The 20,716-nt window shown below is 44.5% G+C and overlaps 1 protein-coding gene across 5 annotated transcripts in view; it reads right to left on the reverse strand.

Moving 5' to 3' along the window:
• The window catches only part of STOX2 (storkhead box 2), a 207,960-nt gene that overhangs the window by 17,679 nt on the left and 169,565 nt on the right, over positions 1-20,716 (reverse strand). For all 5 annotated transcript variants that reach the window (XM_029226255.1, XM_029226256.1, XM_029226253.1 and 2 more), the window contains exon 2: positions 1,106-1,258. In XM_029226255.1, coding sequence (XP_029082088.1) covers positions 1,106-1,238 — 133 coding nt within the window. In that variant the 5' untranslated portion in view covers positions 1,239-1,258. The remainder of the gene's footprint in view (positions 1-1,105; positions 1,259-20,716) is intronic.

Here is a 20,716-nt window from a genome sequence, read left to right on the forward strand (position 1 = left end):
AGATGAATGGATAAATAAGATGTGGGGTGTGTGTGTGTGTGTGTGTGTGTGTGTGTGTGTGTGTGTGTATTTTCTCCCCCCAATAGAATATTACTCAGCTGTTAAAAAGAATGAAATAATGCCACTTGCAGCAACATGGATGGACCTAGAGATTATCATACTAACTGAAATAAGTCAGACAGAGAAAGACACATATATGTATATCAATATTACTTATATGTGGAATCGAAGAAAAGGATACAAATGAACTTATTTACAAAACAGAAACAGACTCAAAGACATAGAAAATAAACTTATGGTTACTAAAGGGGATAGCAGTGGTGGGGGGGTTGGTGGCAGAGATAAATTATGAGTTTGGGGTTAACATGTACACACTACAATATACAAAATAGCTAAACAACAGCGATCTGCTGTATAGCACAGGGAACTACATTCAATATAGGATAATAACCTATAATGGAAAATAATCTGAAAAAGAAAAAAATATATATATATAATCACTTTGCTCTACACTTGAAACTAACAACACTGTAGATTAACTATACTCCAATAAAAGAATTTAAAAATTAAAAAAATTTTAAAAGGAAAAAGAACCATTTTGTTTAATTTTTTTCTTTTAAAATAAGGTCAGTTTAATTTATCAAATAGCATACTCTTAAAACTCATCAGGCCGTGACATGAGCATGCAAGATAATGTTTATTTTTGACATTACTCTCTTTGTAGCTGAATCCCTTAGGACTCAAATTTTCAGTTGTTTCTGACCCGGTCCCATGAATGAAGATGTTCACGTACTTTAAGAAGGTTGTGTTGTAAAGGTTAAATGGAATTGTGGTAGTCTTTCACAGAATTCTTCAAGGATTCTGATTTAATTTCTTTCCCTCAGTGCCAATTAAAAACTATTACAGCTGAAGAAGGCAAATCATTTTTGAAGTGACACTAATGCTTTGGTTTTTAATTACAGAACTAAGAAAAGTTACTGGTCAGTTTTGTCAAAGATTTTTCTTTTCCTATTGAACTTAAACACGGGATGAACTGTCCATAGGAAGTCCCAGGGCAGCCAGAGCACACATCCATTTGGGAAGTGCCTCATTCTTTTCTTGTTACCTGGGAAACAGGTGGTCAGGTGCTCCATCAGTGCTTCTTGGGTGACAGGTTTTCTTGCCGAGTTCATTGCGGAGATGGCCAAGCAAAGGATTTCCCCCAGTGGGATAAACTGAGATTGACTGATGGGAGACATACTGATTGGTGACACATCACCTGTAGAAAGACAGTTTTCAAGTAAGTGGTTCATTAAGACCCAGCCACTTGTCACACACACACCTCCACACACACAGGCGCCTCTCCCGTGACTCTCACCTGTTCCTTGTGCAATGAATACAATCAACCCTCAACACTGAGGTGCATTACAGCCACGTCCTCTCAGGTGGAAAGACGTGCACAGAACGGCGGAAGCTTCAATTGCTTCCACAAAGAAGACTTGCGTTTAAAACCTGAGATCTCGTTTAAATAGACTTGCTACTGAAAGGCTTGCAACAACGGAGCCTCTTCAAATGATCTCTGCTTTTATTAACTCGGAGCTGATTTGTTTAGTGACTGTCATTCACATCTTGACAAACACACTTGTGGGAACTTGAGGATTCATTCATTCAAATGCTGGGTGCCCTTTGCCCCAGGCATCTGCTGGGGTCTTGGGAGTCACTTGGAAAAGTGAATAAGCCCCCTCCCACCAACATCTCTGCCCTCAAGGAGTTTCCATTTAAGCGGAGGAGACAGACCAACGTTCATCGTGCGCCAGAGAAGGCTGAAAAATAAACTCTGGGGCAGAGGGTAGAGTGATGTACACCAGCCGGAGGTGAGGACGGAGCTTAGAACCAGGAAGGGAGAGGAGGTTTTACCAAGGTCGTGCAGCCTGAATCCGGTGCTGAAGTGGGAGTGTGCCGGGTGGCTGTGGGGCGTAGGGGTATTTTCTGGGGAGCAGCAGAGAAGGGAGACAGGTATATAGGGACTATTAACAGCAAAGAGCTGAGTGCCCAAGGCCTTCATTCTATGAAGGATGGTGCGCCAGAGAAGGAATTTAAGGAATGACAATGTCAGATATGAATTTCAAGAAGAGGACTCCAGTGGCCACGTGGAGGATGATCTTACCACCCAGGAAGGGCTCTGGCATATCCTGCACACGTTTGCATCTGAAAGAGCCAGTGCAGGTGGGGGGAGGCTGCAGACCCAGAAGCCAGGGGCAGACATGGCCAATGCAGGTGGGGGGAGGCTGCAGACCCAGAAGCCAGGGGCAGACATGGCCAATGCAGGTGGGGGGAGGCTGCAGACCCAGAAGCCGGGGGCAGACATGGCCAGTGCAGGTGGGGGGAGGCTGCAGACCCAGAAGCCAGGGGCAGACATGGCCACGTTTAATGCACATAACTGCCTTCCTTTCTGCAATCTTGGCGTCACAGTGTGGTGATTTTCAAGTCATGTTCCAAGGAAGGATCCCTAGCATTCCCCAGAGAGGCTTCTGGGGGCAGGGAGGGGTGCCCCCAGCAGAGGGAGGGGTGGGAGGGCAGGGAAATCTGCTCCTGACATCTGGGTGCCACCTGTTTCCTCCTTGGGGTTCTGTAAGGTTTCACTTGAGAAAGGCCATTCAGAAAGGGGGTGAAACCATCAGCGGAGTAGAAAATCTGTGAGCTTCTAAGCTTCTTTCCCACATGGATTTACATAATCTCTCCTCTTGTTTCCAAGTATGATTTCACTCTTGTTATAAATCACCGTGACTAACCAGAACTGGACTTGGGCCAACCTGTGGCATTAAACAACAGCCTCCAGGAAGGCGTCTGGGTGCTCTGGGGTGGACCAGCCTACTGCACCCAGCCACAACTCCTAGTTTGATGGGGGAATCCTGAGGCCTTTTGGGAAAGAACGTGAACCCTGCTTTGATGGACTGGATGGGAAATGCTTTGATGGGTAAAACCAGGCAACAGCACCTGGGAATGAAAACCAACAGGTGAGGGGGTAAGTCTAACAGGTGCACCAGATGGAGCATCAGGACCCCAGTGTCAAAGGTTGAAGCCTGACCCCCCTCATCCCCAGGCCCAGCTCAGTCCAATGCTCCCCTCTTTCCTGCAGCCCTCAGGGCTCCAATCAGCTCCGCTGTGGCTCCATTCTCTGTAAGATGGGTCTGACAAGAGGGAGGCACTTCCTCAACAGCCAGAGAGAGGGGGGAAATACACAAATCCAGAGCAGCAGAAACCAGGAACTGACCTAACTTAGAACCCACAGACTGCCAGGGCCTCTGGGATGTAAGTCTCATAAAGAGATAGACCTCTGAGAGATGCTCGCAAATATTTGTCGGGGTAGCAGAGGGCAGAAGCTGGAACACGGAATTCTGGGAGGCTGCTGAGGATGTGAGTTTCACTCACTGGCTGGTGAAGCTCAATTCATATTGGTGACTCAAAAATGACAGAATTGGGCTTCCCTGGTGGCGCAGTGGATGAGAGTCCGCCTGCCGATGCAGGGGACACGGGTTCGTGCTCCGGTCTGGGAAGATCCCACATGCCGCGGAGTGGCTGGGCCCGTGAGCCATGGCCGCTGAGCCTGCGCGTCCGGAGCCTGTGCTCCGCAATGGGAGAGGCCACAACAGTGAGAGGCCCGCGTATCGAAAAAAAAAAAACCAAAAAACAAAAATGACAGAATTATGTGGACTGTGCCCATCTCAGTAGGCAAGCTTGCTACTGCCTAGAAGAGTGTATTTAAATCTTTGAAAAACTGTTGTACCCTTCATTCAAACACAACCGTATTCTAAAGGCTCCTGTGTAAAGGATGAACTAATGGTGGTGGTGAGATGCAGTAGAGGGGTGTGTTTGGAGCTACTCATGTTCAAATCTCCCCTCCCCATGGTGGCTGTGTAGCTCAGCCATAGCCACTCTAAAGATCTCTCCTGTGGAGCCTTCTCTGTCCCTCCACCTTCTACAGGACAGGATGAGCCACAGTGAGGCAGGTTTCTTAAGAGTTGCTAGGTTGGTTACGTGGACTTCAAAGTCACCCAGAATTTTTTTTTTGGCCATGCCACACGGCATGTGGGATCTTAGTTCCCCGACCAGGGATGGAACCCATGCCCCCTGCAGTGGAAGCACGGCATCTTTTTTTTTTTTTTTTTAATATCTTTATTGGAGTATAATTGCTTTACAATGATGTGTTAGTTTCTGCTGTATAACAAAGTGTATCAGCTATACATATACATATATCCCCATATCTCCTCCCTCTTGCTTCTCCCTCCCACACTCCCTATCCCACCCCTCTAGGTGGTCACAAAGCACCGAGCTGATCTCCCTGTGCTATGAGGCTGGGAAGCAGGGCATCTTAACCACTGGACCTCCAGGGAAGTCCCTGGAATAATTTCATAAGTCAGATGAAAAGGACAATGGGGTCAGCTAACAAGCACGCAGGGGGGTGGGGTGGGGAGATCAAAGCACGTTCCAGTACCTTTGGATCTGTGCATCATTTGGGAGGGTAACACCTTCTAGAATTTGCCTGTCATACTTATGGACTTCTCAGAAGACTAAAGATACAAAAATACTAAATAGGATTTTTTTAAAATAATGCAGGTCTATTTTCTAACTTTGTATATGTTATAGGGAACTTGAGCTTTCTGTAAAGAAGGAATGACTATTAGCAAAATTAACGAGTTTAGGTCATGCTTGTCCTTATGCTGTTAGCTGAAATTCTTGTTTAGTTTAACTAACAAATATCAAACGTTTACTGATCTTCTAAGTTAATTTCTTTTCAGTCATTGCAGCCAACTGTAAGAGGCAAGTAAGCTTTAAGTGTCTCTTGAAACGCATTGGTATTGAAAAAGCTGTTTCACTATAATACTGAATACGTGGAATAACATTTAACTCAGGAGAGAGAATCAAATGGAATTTGGATGCTCTAAGTGACCACCTCCACGTCCTCTTGTTTTTATTTTATTTTATTTATTTATTTATTTTGCGGGACGCGGGCCTCTCACTGTTGTGGCCTCTCCCGTTGCGGAGCACAGGCTCCAGACGCGCAGGCTCAGTGGCCATGGCTCACGGGCCCAGCCGCTCCGTGGCATGTGGGATCTTTCCGGACCGGGGCACGAACCCGCGTCCCCTTCATCGGCAGGCGGACTCTCAACCACTGCGCCACCAGAGAAGCCCGTCCTCTTGCTTTTATACTGCACCAAGATAAATTACTTCTCACTCCCGTCCCACCCCACCGGCCATCCTGTGTCCTCTACACCCACATGCTTCCTGGGTCTCTTCCCTCCACTCCATCTGCCATGCGACCCCTACCCCAGGTCACTGTCCCCCTCACCTGGCCCATGACAATGGCTTGATGCCTCCCAGCACTCTCTCCTACCCAACACTCCGTTCTCCACAGAGCAGTCTTCTTAGAAAAGCGTAAAACACGCTGCTTCCCTGCATGAAATCCTGCAGTGACTGCCGACTGCGCCTAGATCGGAACTCCTTGCCGGGTCTACGCTGGCCTGAGCCTGTCCACCCACATCTGGGACCATCCGCCGACCCCTCTTCTGCTCCCCCCTACAACATGCTCACAACTTCCTCTGTTCTTTGAACTCACCAAGCTTTTTCCCCACTCAGAGCCTTCGCCTTTGTTGAGCCCCTGCCTGGGATGTGCTTCACGCAGATCTCTGCAGGACGGGCTGCTTCTCCACCTCTGGGTCTCCATTTAAACAGGGCCTCCTAGGGAAGCCCTGCCCAGGCACCCGATCTAATGCTGTCCTAAAACCACAGCACACTCTTTCTCATGTTACTGGATACTATGGTTTATAATAAGAAATATATGTTTGGTCTTCATCCCCATGTCTGGCACAGAGCTCCTAAAACCCTTGGAATTTCCTAAGTGGCGAGAGAGATCAAGGTATCTTTGTTACATCAGTGAGGTGATTTTTGGACCCGCACCTAAGGATGGGGGCTCATAGCCAGGAGAACTAACCACGTGGTTACAGGGTTGGAACTTTCAGCCCCGCCCCCAACCTCCGCCGGGGAGAGGAGAGTGGCTGGAGGTTGAATCAATCTTCAACGGCCAATGATTTAACCAAGCATGCTTATGTAATGAAACCTCCATAAAAAACCAAAGGATGGGGTTCAGAGAGCTTCCAAGGTTGCTGAATACGTGGAGACTGGGTAGGGTGGTGCACCTTGGGAGGGCATGGAAGCTCCGTGCCATCTCCCTATTCCTTGCCCTATGCATCTCTTCCACCTGGCTCTTCCTGACTTGTATTCTTTTATAATACACTGGCACACTAGTAAGTAAAGTGTTTCTCCCCGTAAGCTGCTCTAGCAAAGTAACTGAACCCAAGGAGGGGGTGGTGGGAGCCTCCAATCTATCACCAGTCTTTCAGAACACAGGTGACAATCTGGGCTTGTGAGTGACATCGGTGGTCAGGGGTGGGGTGGGGTGAGGGCACTCCTGTGGACTGAGCCCTTAACCCATGGGATCTGATGCTTTCCAGGTAGATGGTGTTGGAATTGGGATGAACTGTGGGACACTCAGCTGGTGTCAGAGAATTGCTGGTGGAGTGGGGACCCCCCCCACTACTGGAATTGGTACCAGGGTCCTTCCAAGTCACTGTCTTCCCTCTCTGAATGTGTGTATGTGTGTACTGGTATACTGTCTGTCTCACCCACTAGAATATAAGCTCCAAGACAGAAGGAAACGTGAACCCCACATTCCTACATTCTCAGTGCCTGGAGTAATGCAGAGCTCACCCCAGACACCCAGTACTTGTTTGCTGAATGAATGAATATCCATTTACAACATCGGAATCCAAGGCATTGCTCAGGGTATCCAAAGAGTTGTGATTTTATTAATATATGTTGCTAAATAATTGCAAAACGAACACAGAATTTAATGAGACCAAATATACTTAACCATGAAATTTCTAAGACTCTCCCTATTAATTTTGTCCCAAACATAGCAGTTACCACAGAAAAATAATTATACATTAAGTGAGGGCTAAGACATGCATTTAAGATCTATTTAAAAGGAATTATAGGTATCGATCAACACAACACAACATCTTATTCAAGTTTACAATGATTTTCTTTGGATCTTATATCAGGCCTACTTAAGGAACCAACAAGTCATTCTTAAAATATGCTACTAGAAAATTCTTCCAACAACTGGACCACATTTATGGTCAAAGAAGAAAACAAGGGAATGTAAATACTGCTAAAATATTATTGGTCATCATAATCTATAGAAACGACCACATTTTGCATAAACTATGAATTGTTACTTGTCTATAATTTATAGGATGGATTTTTCTATTGCCAGAATTAGTTCTGAACATATTCATAAAGACAACTCCGGGAAAAGCTCTCGGCTACCTTGTGGGCTAGCCAATTCTTTCTAAAATGCTATAATTCTGTCCTATTGTTCTAGAAAGCAGGGGTAAATAGGTTTTATCTCAGCTTTATTTTCCTACGAACATCCATTTAAGTCCAGTCCTCAGGGAACATTTGTCAAATCCAGGATCAGTCAGATCAAGCCAAGCACAGTGCCTTGGACAGAGCAGGCATTCAATAAATTTCTGTTAAATGAATTTAAAATGTGAGAAGGCATGACAATATTACAATTCTAAGTAAACCTTGTTGATTTTAAGAGCATTTCACATTAGATTCCAAATACCTCAGGGAATATTTGGACACTTCTTTCGCTTAACGTACTACAGAGTCAGGCTAAGAAGTATGAGGACAAAGGTAAATGTGTCCGGTGGTGACGAGGAGAGTGAAGGATGCAGCCACCGTAGCAGAGGCGGGAGTGAGCGTGTGCGGCGCAGCGTGCTGAGCTGGGGATGCTGACGGCCTATTCTGGCACATCTGGAGCAGGCTGGGGGTGAGACGGAGAGAAATGCAGCCTCCTCGTAGACCAGAAGGCTCCACACTCTTGCCCTTTATGCTGACAGGAACCCTGTGTATGTTTATACAGGGGAATTACATGACACGTTTGTGTTAGAAAATCACTCTTGTGCAACTGTGGGGAACAAACTGGTGACTATTACCACCGCCAGGCAACTGAAAGGAGGGTCTGCGACAACAAGCAGAAATCATGCATGTGCCGACTTCCTGTCTTTTATCTTCTACAGATGGTGACTTCCACCTCAGAAATATCTTTATCAGGCCCATGCATTTTTACTATTTAACCCCTTCTATCTACTCTCCCTTCCAACTTCTGGCCAGTTACTTTAGTTAGAATTCTTTCAAAAAATTCTCTCTCACATAATTCATCCTTTCAAGAAATTTATTTGAGTGCCTCTTAGATACCCCAAACCTCTGAAACTCGAGTTCCAAAATCGTTCCTATCTTGGTTCTTTTTGTAGGAAAAAAAAAAAAGTAACCAAAGCAGCTATAATAAAGCTCAGTCCTCTATGAATGCCATTTTCCCCAGTCACTAATTTAGGTTCGCTGTGCTCCCCAACCTTTGCATACGCACGGGGGGCAGGGCGGGGGAGGGTCGCAACTAAGAAGATGTGACTTCCATGACAACCAACATCCACCCCTTCCCAGATGATACCCATAGCTTTCCAAAAGATACCTACCAGAAAGACAAACGTAAATCTGTTTCCTTTCATCTTAAAGTACCCATCTTCATACCCATCAAATACGAAAAGGAAAGCTGTAATTTTTCCAGGTGGATCACATCACAATAAACTATAATACAACCTTGAAAGTTCCCCAAAGTTCATCTTCTATCTTAGCCTTCTTTGAATAATGTTTTTTTTTCCCCAAGTACCAGCATTCCGTTCAAATTATCCTGTTTTCCTCTTTATTTTCACATACTGTTTTCCATCGTAAATGCCAATTCACTCTGTATTCTGGATTGAAGTTACCTTTGACCCTAACGAAGTTCATGAACCAAAGCAACCTACTTACAAACGTAGTTCTGAAACTGTACTAATTTATCATTGGGAAACTGCCAATATAAGAAGGCATTCAGGAGATAGTTTGGTAAGTGCCCAGTCTCTAATAACAAAATATAATTGCCACTCTGTGTCTGCAGGTGAGGGTTGGGATGACATAATTTCAAAGATTCCTTCAGACTCTCAAATTCTTTGATTCTATATCAATGCAGCAGAATTCTGGCATAAAAGCAGAATATAGTACTGCTGTCTACCTCTGTTTCCGTCTTGCTGGAGAAAACTAGTTTAATGCTCATCCAACCGGAAAAAGTAGGCTGTAATTTTAAAAACGATAGCAAAATAGATTGATCGGCTATTAACTTTTTCCCGTGTAATAAAGGCTTCATAATTTACTCTTTTCTAACTCAAAGTCTTGCTCCTCAGGACCAAAGTGTGCCTGTTTTTGTTCTCTGGACTGCCAAAATTAACACTAAAGTTAAAATTATAGATGTCAATAAAACTACCACATGCAGTAGATACCGTGACTCGTAAAAATGGTCAAACACGCCTGTAAAATGTACAGTGGGCACAGTGATAATACAGGTCTATTCTTTTCAACAAACTATTCATAGAACGACGAATGTGCCGAGTTTTATCTTCAATACCCTTGGGCCTGGGGAAATCATAAGCTCTCTGAGGTTAAGTGAACAGTTTCTCGGAGGCAGAACGAATCAGATGAATCTTGTGTTTTACAATTTAGTTCAATTTATTAACCCCGATTTTATGTATAGGTGTTGTTTTTGGTTCTTTTAACAGACGGTTCTTTTTTAAAACGCTGTTCTAGAAAAACACACATCCCCTTCCTATACACCCTCTTGCAGACCGAAATACCCTTACAGGAGGGCAGAACACACAACCCCCATCAACTCACACGCTGCTTCATTTTAAGTAGCTTTCCCTTGAAACCGAATTACTATACTTGACTTTCAAATATTTGTATCTGAAATTTAAAAGGCACCCAGCATTGAAAAAGGCATTTTTACCAGTTTATTGTATGTCTGGCTTAAATGCCACTGATCTCAGAAATTTAAGGCCGAGTCTTCATTGCAATCGTCGATGGCAGTAAAGTTGACAATAAAAATTTTTTTTGGAAAATTTAGAAACACTCTAACAGCTTTTCTAAAGCTCCCTGGTGCTTTATTTCAACACTTGATGGAGTTCTCTTAAAGAAGGTCTAATTCCTAAGCTTATTATTTAGATAAACTGTTTTAATTCAAAAGAAAATGTAAATACGGGGCTCTCATTAATAATACTACAGTTAATGGTGTCTATTAGCTATGACTTACTAAGAAACTTCTAATGAGAGTTAAATAAGAGTGGTCATGGTGGCAGATGGCAGATACACACACACACACACACACACACACACACACACACAGGTTAACGTCCACCGTATCACCTGAATCTGCTTAGCAGCCTGTCTAATGCAGAGATGCACTAGGTGTAATGACAAATTAGCCGGTTCATTGGTATACAGAAGAAACCCGTTATGTCCCCGAGGCTACAAGCTTTCATTAGTCATATTAGCTACTACTCTTGCTACTGAGATTTGACTACTGATGAAAAACTGTCATAGGATAAGCAGAGATGGACAAGCCACAAAGGGTGGAGAATCAGATAGAGAAGGCAATCAGTGGACAGGGAGAAGTGAGAACTGTAGTTCGGGAGCTGTCTTCACCATCACCAAGGATGATAACAGACATCTCTCTAATCATAGACCTCAAACACTTCTGGATCATTCTGCTACTGCAATAGATTTGTAGCTGAAAAGTCACAATGAAAATATGAGCCATCGGGCCAATTATCCGTTTCCATAATTCAAACCTTTGTTAAGAAGTCTCCACATTATAACCCGAGTGGGGCGTATGTTAGGCACTATGGAATAAAACATTCGCACATCGGGCACTCAAATGTTGTTGAGTAAATAGGTACTACACATATAGACGAGGCAAGGTAAGACCCTGCTAACCGCCGAGATGTTTCCCATCAACAGCAGCCTCCTTGCTCCCTAGTCCCTCATCCAGGGTTAAGTGAAGGCCATTTACCACCAGCGATAAAATCATGATGAATACCAGTCCTAGATGACAACAGGTAATAAGAGCTCTCAGATGTCATGCAATTCTGTGAGGCACCTGGCTAACAAGAGTCCTGTGCAATAGAGTGTCTTCTTTTTCTTCATTATAAGCGCATCATGTAGGACAGAATCTAATGCCCTATTTTAAGCTATCACACACGTCTCTTCCTTCTCCGTTCTGTATCAGAACCTAGCCTAACGCCAGAGACATATCAGATGCTCCAAGTTCTGCTGATGTTACTCCTCAACTATAGTTCAATACGTCAGTGTCAAATATCCAGGGTCAGCCTCTTCCACTCTTTCTAAGTTAGAAGCACCACAGCTGATGCTCACCCTTTGTTTTCTTTGCTTCATCTGTTTAGGTCCCAACTATACTGCAACCAATTTCTGTAAAATACAGTCGTAATAGAACCGGAAGGCCTAAGTAAGTGCAGTTCAAATATATACGTTGATAGTTCCCAAATTACAACCAAATCATACAGAATGACTGCCACCAACTCCCCAACGAAGGAACACCTACCACCCCTTCGAGCTGTCATTGACAGAACTATAGACAAGTACACAGGGATGAAAGAGTACAAAAGGCCAGACAGACACACACACAGAAAAAACTCCCAACTCACTGTACCGGAAGTAACTTTTCTCTCCAAAGTCAGGCATTACAAGACAGTGGCAGAGGCCATGAACTCTAAGCCACAACTTTAAGTTCAGAGCCCAGTTCTGCTCCTCATTAGCTTTGTGATTTGGAGCAAATTAATTCATTTTTTGAGTCTCACTGTCTTCTTTTGTAAGGTGTACACAGTGATGTTCACCTTGTAGAGTTATTGAGGGGATTAAGTGCTGACATGGTCCCTGACACCTAATAGATATTTAATAAGTAGTTAGTATTAACATGATTGTCCCCAAGCCTATCTAAATTTATTCAACTTACTCTTTTTTTTTTTTTCTTTTTTTGCGGTATGCGGGCCTCTCACTGTTGTGGCCTCTCCCGTTGCGGAGCACAGGCTCCGGACGCGCAGGCTCAGCGGCCATGGCTCACGGGCCCAGCCGCTCCGCGGCACGTGGGATCTTCCCAGACCGGGGCACGAACCCACGTGCCCTGCATCGGCAGGCGGACTCTCAACCACTGCGCCACCAGGGAAGCCCAAACTGCCTTTCTTCTTAATCAACTATTTGTTGAGTGCTTTCCATGTGCAGAGAACTGCTAGGAGATGGGAATTGTGGAGAAAGGCACAAATCTTGATCCTTGCCTTCAGTGAGCTTATAATTTAGGTGGGGAAACATGATATAAATGTGTAGAAATATAAGCAATTATAATATGTTCAAATTACTGTTTAAAATGTCCTTAGAAGAGATGTAAGAAGAAAGTACTTGAATGGCTAGCAAATTAACTCCTATAATTCCTATGATAGGAATTTGGTCTAATTATATCTATCTAGCTGTCTATCTAGAGAAGTTAATTCTATAACAGGGCTAAGAAATGACCTCCTGCTGGAGTATCAGAGAAAGCCCTTCTGTGGGAGGGAGATTTTGAATAAGGTATTTAAGGATGAGTAGAACTGACGGGTGTGGGGACATTATATTCTCAGCATGGTATGATGTGATCAAACATCCTTTGAAACTGACTCAACATCCTCAACTTTGCTTTGAAAATGCCAAGTACTAGGCACAAAGAAGACACATCTTTACAATGAAGAAAGGAAGCAAGCATTCTTTCCTTCGGTGAGAGGGCGAGCTATGGGGGTGGATATGAGAGCAAAGAGAAAAGAGATGTTTGAGGGTCCTGTCCAACGTACGGTTTGCATTATTCTAAAATGTTCTAATTATTATTACAAATGCATTTCACATTCTCAGAAATATTTTTTTTAACGGAAAGCGCTAAAACCATAAGTTGGATGAAGTGGTAAAACCACGCTTTCAGATTTGCCAAGTTTCACTTTGGAAAGGTAGCATGTCACGTACATTGGAGAACCAAAATTTACCACCTCACTATTTAAAAAGAAAAAAAAAAGCTTTTGTGTGAAAAGCCCATGGATGTTGTAAGAAAACAGCTCTGTAATCGTCTGGATCCTACAACAGACTATGATGAAATACGCTTACTTCCCCAGCACTTAACAGCTACCTCTGTCTGACGTTGGAAGCAGTCCCTGAGCATATAAAGCAGGCTTTCTTGGATTTTAGTGCATTGCGTGTAGGTTAAGAGGCCAAATAACACACCAAATTTAGGGACTATACTGAAAAGAAAAAATTTCAAAAAATATTTACTGAATGCCTCCATCAGAGGAGTGAAAGAGATACTACCGCTGATGGAAATCTGGAGAAGTTTAATTATTTCCTATTTGCACATCCTACAGCTGACTCTGGTCTCTGATGTGAGGCTGTGACATGAATCTTGCTGGCGAGGCTGCATCTGGTGGGCACCTCCGTGAAGCGCTTCTACTGCCTGAGACTGAGGCTGTGGAGGGATTATCACAGCAAGACCATGTTTCAGAGGACAGGGCACCCTTATTGAGGGAGTTGATTACCATACATTTGTATCCATATCCATACAAAATATGGATACATTTCACCATATTTCTTTGCACACAACAACTCTTGAAAGAAAAGCAGGGGAGACCTACCTGACCCTTTCTGGACTGGCTCCATCCCCCAGGTAGCTTTGGCGCTAAAGCCTGGTGCATGCTAGGGGGTAGTATTCAGGCACAAGAAAGAGCCAGTAACAGAAACAGATGTCCTAGAATCTGGAATAAGAAGAAAGAGTAAACCTTCAAGTCATAATATCCTAAATGAGCATTTCAGGTTGGCTACTGAGGGCACGTGGAACCCAACAGGAATCTGGTACTTTACCTTGATACGTCTACTTGGAAAAAAAAATGAGTCCCTCAACTCTCAGCTCTTCTGACAATTCAGGGCCGGAGATGCCGATACAAGTTCAGTTCAAAAGCTGGCAGGAAGCACCTTTAAAAAGCTTTATGAATGGACTTTGCTGGTATGATTTCAGAGGGAAAAAATCCTCTTTTCCGTTCTTTCCTCCTATTTGCCTGGAACAGCTGGCATTCCGTCCCATACCTATAGTCCCGTCTATCGTGGCCACTGGTCCTGAGCCAATATCCCACTGCAGCGCCTTGGGCATCTGCGCGTCACTCCTCTACTGCCTTGTTCTCTGCAAAGTGAAGTCATAGGGCCGGGTCAGCTAACCTGACTAGCTGAAATGAGTCATCACTCCAAGAAAAGCTACAGCCTCTGGTTGTCGGCAGGGGCGCCTTTGTCTGTGCAATGTGGAGACTCTGGGCTGGGAATGCACCCCAGGCCCGGGGCTGCCAGGGGCACATCCTCCTCTCCAAGGAGCCCAGGCCCCCTCCCATGCGTTGAGCACCAACTCAGATCTTTTCATCATGAAAACAGGGAAAAGGGCAAATACCTCCGGATGTTTGGAGAAAACACACACACACACGTTAACAAGGATCTGCCATCATACACTCACCAGTTCATAATTATAAACCTGACACATGCGCTCTCTTTTTTTTTTCTTTCTTTTTTTTTTTTTTTAAGGCTGGCTTTTCATTGCAGAGAAGGACGTGTCTCCCTCCTGTGTGTAAGAGGCGGTTCGACTGTACCCCGGATCAAAGTTTAGCTGCAGTGAGCTATCTGTCAAAAATTCCAGTTGCCGGGCAAGTCCTTGCAAGCCTGGGTCACATCATTCCCAATGCAGTGCCGGCCGCCTTGCAGCAGAGACAGCCCGGGAGCCAGCACAGCTTCTGCCAGGAGAAGGGCGGCATGGGGAATGAGGTCACTGTGTCAAGAGCTCGTTCTCCCGGTGAGGTGCCCCTGAGCTCCCAACACCACGGAAACCACGGCGGGGAGGGGGGTTGGATGATGTACAGGGTTTCTTTTACATTGCTGCTTCCTCGGCTTTTTCTCTTTTCTTTTTTAGAATTTCTGTGCCTCAGATCGGTAAGGCACAAAAAAGCCATTCCAGATCTGTGCAAAAACATCCTTTTCACTGCACTGTTTGTACTGCACCACACGCTTGGTGAGCCCCACGCTGAATCGCTCAGGCATAGGCACGTGTACACATTGTATTTACACACCCACGGACACACGGACACACAGAGGAACTTATTTCGACAGAACCGTAGAGAAAATGATTCATCTCTGTTTACATACAAGAAACGACACAGAAATGGCTCGAGACGGAAAAGGGGTGGGAGTTGGGAGAGAGGAAAGGAGGAGAGGAATATCAACCATCCCGTTAAGACCACAGAAAAATGGAGTCTGAGAGGAAAAGAAAAATTAAGAAGGACATGAATGCTGTTGTGTTGGTACTAATTCTGCCCAAACTCCCCCAAACAAAATAATACCCAAGCAGGCACCTCTCACTAGCTCCACTCAGGAACCAAAGAGATACCGATAAATTATCCCCTACTCCGAATTGAAGTAGATTTGGGTAGCTGAGGATGTCTGCAGAGCAAATTCTCCCACATCCTCATGAATACAGTAGCTAACCAACAATAAATATGAAGTCTAGGATGAGACTGGAGCTGGGAAGTACAACAATGTAATGAATCTCTCAGCAAGACTATCCCGAATCTCTGAGTTAGAAGGGTTGCCAGGCTAAAGCTCCACCAGAATCACAGGGTGTCTTCACACCTGTGATTTAGCCCATCTTCAAGGCCCTCTTCCCTCAGAGCTCGGGCCTCGTCCAAGCCAGGCACATCCTCCGGTGAAGGCCTCCCCCGCCAGCTGAGTTCTGGAACCCCACACAGTGGTTCCCATTCCGCCCTCGGAAAGCTAAATGACGTAGAACCCTCTTCTGTCTGATAACTCATCTGATGGCTACAAATAATAATCCTGTGCCTACATTCTAAGCCGTCTCTTCTCTAGCTGCCCACAGTGTGGGACACCGTAGGTAAGTCTATGTGCATTTATGGATCTGCTGGTATGTTCCATCTCAACATTATTAAATAAAGCTTCTTCAGCTCCTTCTACCACCTGACACTTTTCAAATCCTCTGCCCTCCTGGTTCCTCGCCTTTGCTCCCGCTCGGGCGTATCAAACTCCCTCTAAAAATGTCATATGAAGAACGAGATAGACTCTGTGTCTCCCCACGGCACCATCACCTCCCCCGCTCTGGGCTCTATATTCACCTGATCTAAGACAGTGGTAGGCTTTTGGCTATTGTCACACTTTCAACCCCTAGAGAACTTTTTCACATTATCTGCGATTAAATCAGGTCTCATTTATGCAACTTTAAAAAAAGAAAGAAAACGTCATCAATTATGCCATAGTCGTCTTATCAGAAACAGTCTGGTTGTGATGTTCCCTTCCAATGTATTAATCCCTCTCCTTGGATATGCCACCTGAGCTCCCATCCGTGACAATGACTCAGTCTGCGGCCCAGCGCCAGGGCCTCCTCCCAAGACAGCTCACCTTTACTCAACACTCTGAGCTTGTTTATGTTGGTAGTCATTATAAATCCACTGAAATCCACCTAACTCAGCCCATTCCTCCTAGGCATAGTCTGATCGCTATAAGGTCCGAAGGCACGCCTAATAAATAAACCCTGCACCTTAAGAAGGCAATGATGTACCTTAAGAAGGCAAGTTAAGATCTATATCGAGATATCTTGACCTCTGGCACCCTAAGAGAATCTAGGGAAGCAGCTCTAGGTCACTGGACCACCTCTCGACAGCTAAAATCTCAAGTTTCCTCTATGACATAGAAAAGGTTAAGTAAGTGGATAAATATTTTCTAATATCCAAGCGTGTACGTTTCCATCTCTATGTGGGCCTACTATGCCCACATATAAAAACTCATCCAAGCTTTATAAGGACCCACTAAGGTAAGTACTGTTATTAGCACCGTTTTAAAAAGAAATTAGTTGCCCTCCTCAAGCTTCCACAGCTGGTTAAGTGGCAGAGGCAAGATTTGAACCTGGGGCAGGAGGCCTCAGAGGTCTGCCTGTCGACTACAGCCACTGGAAACAAAATTTTAAAAAAACCAGAACTCCATCCCTCAACTTTTACCTTTAAATGGAAGCCAATTCCCTTTGTCAGCACATGAGGCCAGTAAGGTGAGGCTCCCAGGCTGGGAGCAGGTACCTTTGCTCAGTTCTCTAGCCCCTAACGGAGTGTGTTACAGCCTCAGCCACAGACTGTCATCGAATGGCCATGCAAAGGGGTGCAACTGACCCGCCAAAGCCATAACCTCCTTTTGCAGTCCTACTAATACGGAGATGAGTTTTATGATGGACACTCGTTAGCCTCAACTCAGAAACAAAGGCAAGAAATCAAGGCACTCTGATGTCTTAGATGCCAGCCTCTGATGGAGAGATGCACACAAGAATCAACTGCAGACATAATTAGCAGTCCTTCTCCTCCGCCTGGTACCTTTTCCTCCTCTGAATAACAGAGTCAGTGCTACAGTCAAGACGTACGAACCTCAGATAGAATATCGCGGAGGTGATCTCCTCGGCTGATGGGGTGTAGGCAGAGGCTGCGCTTGGCATGTGGCTGGTTCCTCAGCAGAGGATTAAGTAGCAGCACCAGTACTGACACAGTCACACAGGATCTTTAAAAAACGCTTTGATGACTAACGGTATAGCACGGTCTTAGGGCGACCGTACTTGATAAAACGGACAGCCACGAAATGCCCTCAAATCAGTTAAAGATATTTATTAGGGGCCTAACTGCAAACATTTAAGATAGTGTACATAAGGCAGGGTATATACGTGGGTACACAAACTTTTTCATGAACAAATGACATGGTCTCCACTCCCAAGAAGCTTCTAATGAACTCGAGGAGATAAGATATTCACACATAAAGAGCACCAAGAATACAAGACAATGTCTGTCAAAAGGGAGGAACAGGTAACAGGTGCCTCTAAAAATGCAGGAGAGAGAACCTGGGCGGAAGCAGTCAGGAACGGCTTCCAGGCAGGACAAGCTCGTCCTAGCATCTGGACAACAGGGAAAGGGCATACCACCAGTTAGAACGTGAGCTCCATGGAGAGAAGGATTTTTGCATGCTCTATTGTTTACAGAGGCATTCTTTTTTTTTTAATTGAAGTAGAGTTGATTTACAATGCTGTACCAATCTCTGCTGTGCAGCAAAGTGACTCAGTTATACACATAGAGACATTCTTTTTTATATTCTTTTCCATCATGGTTTATCACAGGATACTGAATATAGTCTGTGTGCTATATAGTAGGACTTTGTTGTTTATCCATCCTATATATAACAGTTTGCATCTGCTAATCCTAAACTCCCCATCCATCCCTCCCTCACCCCCACTCCCCCTTGGCAAGCACAAATCTGTTCATACAGATACATTCTTGAAGGGTGCTTAGCCACCGGCAGGCAATAAATAAATCTGTGCTGAATGAATGAATGACCTGGAGAGAGGAAGTGTGAACCAAGGTATGGAAGTACAGATGGGAGGAGCATGAGGCAGGAGCAGAGTGTTCATAGCAGGGCGCACAGGGAGAGGAGGGAAGAAGAGGTGTCCTCAGATCCGATTAAGAAGAGTCTTTGAACGAATAAGAAAATGACCCACCTGATACTTGCAATAAATTTCACTTATTTGTTATAGCCTTAATCAATCTCCACCCCTAAGAAGCATTACCCTATCTCTAAAAACAAGTATTTATAAGCTGACGGCAGCTCATTAGAGGGAAGCTATGTTGACGGCATGGTCAGACGTTGCCCACCCCCGGGGTCTTCTCCACCTCCCATCACCACGGAGAAAGTCTGTGATGCTAGGACTCTCTTCCCTTTGCAAAACTGTACCAATAGGGAAGAAAAAAAAATCCTAGTCTGTAGCAATATTATATTAAACCTACCCTAATTCAATGCAGTTCAACTCGACCAACATTTACTAAATACAACGTGGAAGACTCTCTGCTTGTCGCTGAGGTCAGTACAAGGATGAAGAAGTCACAGCTCCTGTCCTTGCAGTTTGGCATCAACATCTGAGTCATTCAAGGCAAAGAGGGACAGAGTGCCACGAGAACAGCGAAGGATGGTTATTTCTCATACAGGAGAAAGACGGCAAGGAAGCATGGAGAGAACTGGGTGGCGTTTCTGGAACAAGGCAGCAGTTAAGGGACCCCAAAGATGGGTAAGGAAAGGGGGAGGAAGAGAAAAGTTGGAGACGTCTTTCCAGGCAGTGGAGCAGCGTGCACAGTGCTGACGTGGAGTAGAGAGTCCTGGAGGTTCTGGAGCATGGCTGATGGTCTATCTAGCGTGGCTAGAGTGGATTCACAAAGGAGGTGGGTAGAGATGAAGCCAAAGAATAAGTCAGGCTAGATAAGATTTTGAAGAACATGAAATTCTAGGAGAAAAAGGCAGTTTTTACAGGGGAGTGATGCTACCGACGCTGAAAGTTTAGGTTACTCTGGCAATGGGGTATGGGATGCATCCAAAGAGAGAAGATAATTAATTACTGAGACAAGGGAAGGGCCAATGATTGTGAGAGACCAAATGAGATGCAAAGAGGGCTTAAACAAGGAACATAGAGAGGCACAGAGATATGAGGTACTTTCCTGTTTCACAAAGGGACTGTCCAAAGTTTCCAGCATGAAAATCAGAAATGCATTTCTCGAAGTACCATGTACACCGAACACAACTTGCCCAGAATCTATCCAACTGTCTGTGCTACGGTGATAGTCTGACATCTGGAGAAGTGCCCAGGGTAGAACATTAGTTCAAACTGACAGATAAAGGGAAGAGACGAAACCCTGTAAACAAAAATCCTTGGGCACCCGTAACAGATCAGACTTTCCTGGTTACACAAAAGCTGGGGAAGGGGCACAAATTAAAACTTCAGTGAAAGTGGTTTCAAAAACAGAAAGCTCCAAAGTTTTCAAGGCCTTTATAGCCCAGGGTTTACTGAGTTATGTGCATTTTTATTACGGTGGAAGAAACAATTTCAATTAAGTTGGATTTGATGCAGCACGGTATAGGCAAGGAAACTAAACATTTAAAGAACAAATACACTTGGTACCCAAGTGTTAAAGAGCATCGGTGTGAACACAAACTGAAGAGCGTGGCTATTCCATGTAACTTCATAAAATTTTCAAACGTCTTTGGATCAGTCAATTCTCATAGGATTAGGAACACAGAATAATGGCATTTTCGAGCTGGAGGAGACAGAAAGTCATCTCGTATGTTATCATTTGACTGAAGATAATCCTAGGGGCCAAGTGGGGAAGATGACTTGCCCAAGGTTACACAGAGTTAGTAGCAAAGCTAGAATTAGCATCCAGACCTCCTGATTCTCAGTGCAGACATCTCCCCACGACTCCACAACACCCTGTACAATTGATTCAAAGAAAATTAAACTCTAAGGCTTCTCCGATGCACTTTGGATGCACTTTGGATACAATACAATAAATTAAGGAGGCAGATGCGCAGTTCTCCATACTACACACTGTGGGACAGGTTATTTCTCTGTTCTCAGTTCTTCTAATCAATGTCCAAAGAAGGCAAGGAAGGAAAAAGAAAAACGGAGAGGCTGTGAGTTTTCAGTTTAAAAGACAGAGTTTAAATTGTCATGTTTTGATATTAAGTGGTAAGAAAACTATGGAAAAGTGTGGGGAAATGAGAGGTTACCCTTTTCAATTATGATTTTATTACAACAGCATTTGGATTTGTGGACTATTCACTTCCAACACACCTGAATGTATCTCAGACATTTCTACTT

Source organism: Monodon monoceros, unplaced genomic scaffold (genome assembly GCF_005190385.1).
Source record: "Monodon monoceros isolate NGI ecotype Baffin Bay Population unplaced genomic scaffold, NGI_Narwhal_1 Super_Scaffold_17, whole genome shotgun sequence".
Lineage (NCBI taxonomy): Eukaryota > Metazoa > Chordata > Mammalia > Artiodactyla > Monodontidae > Monodon > Monodon monoceros.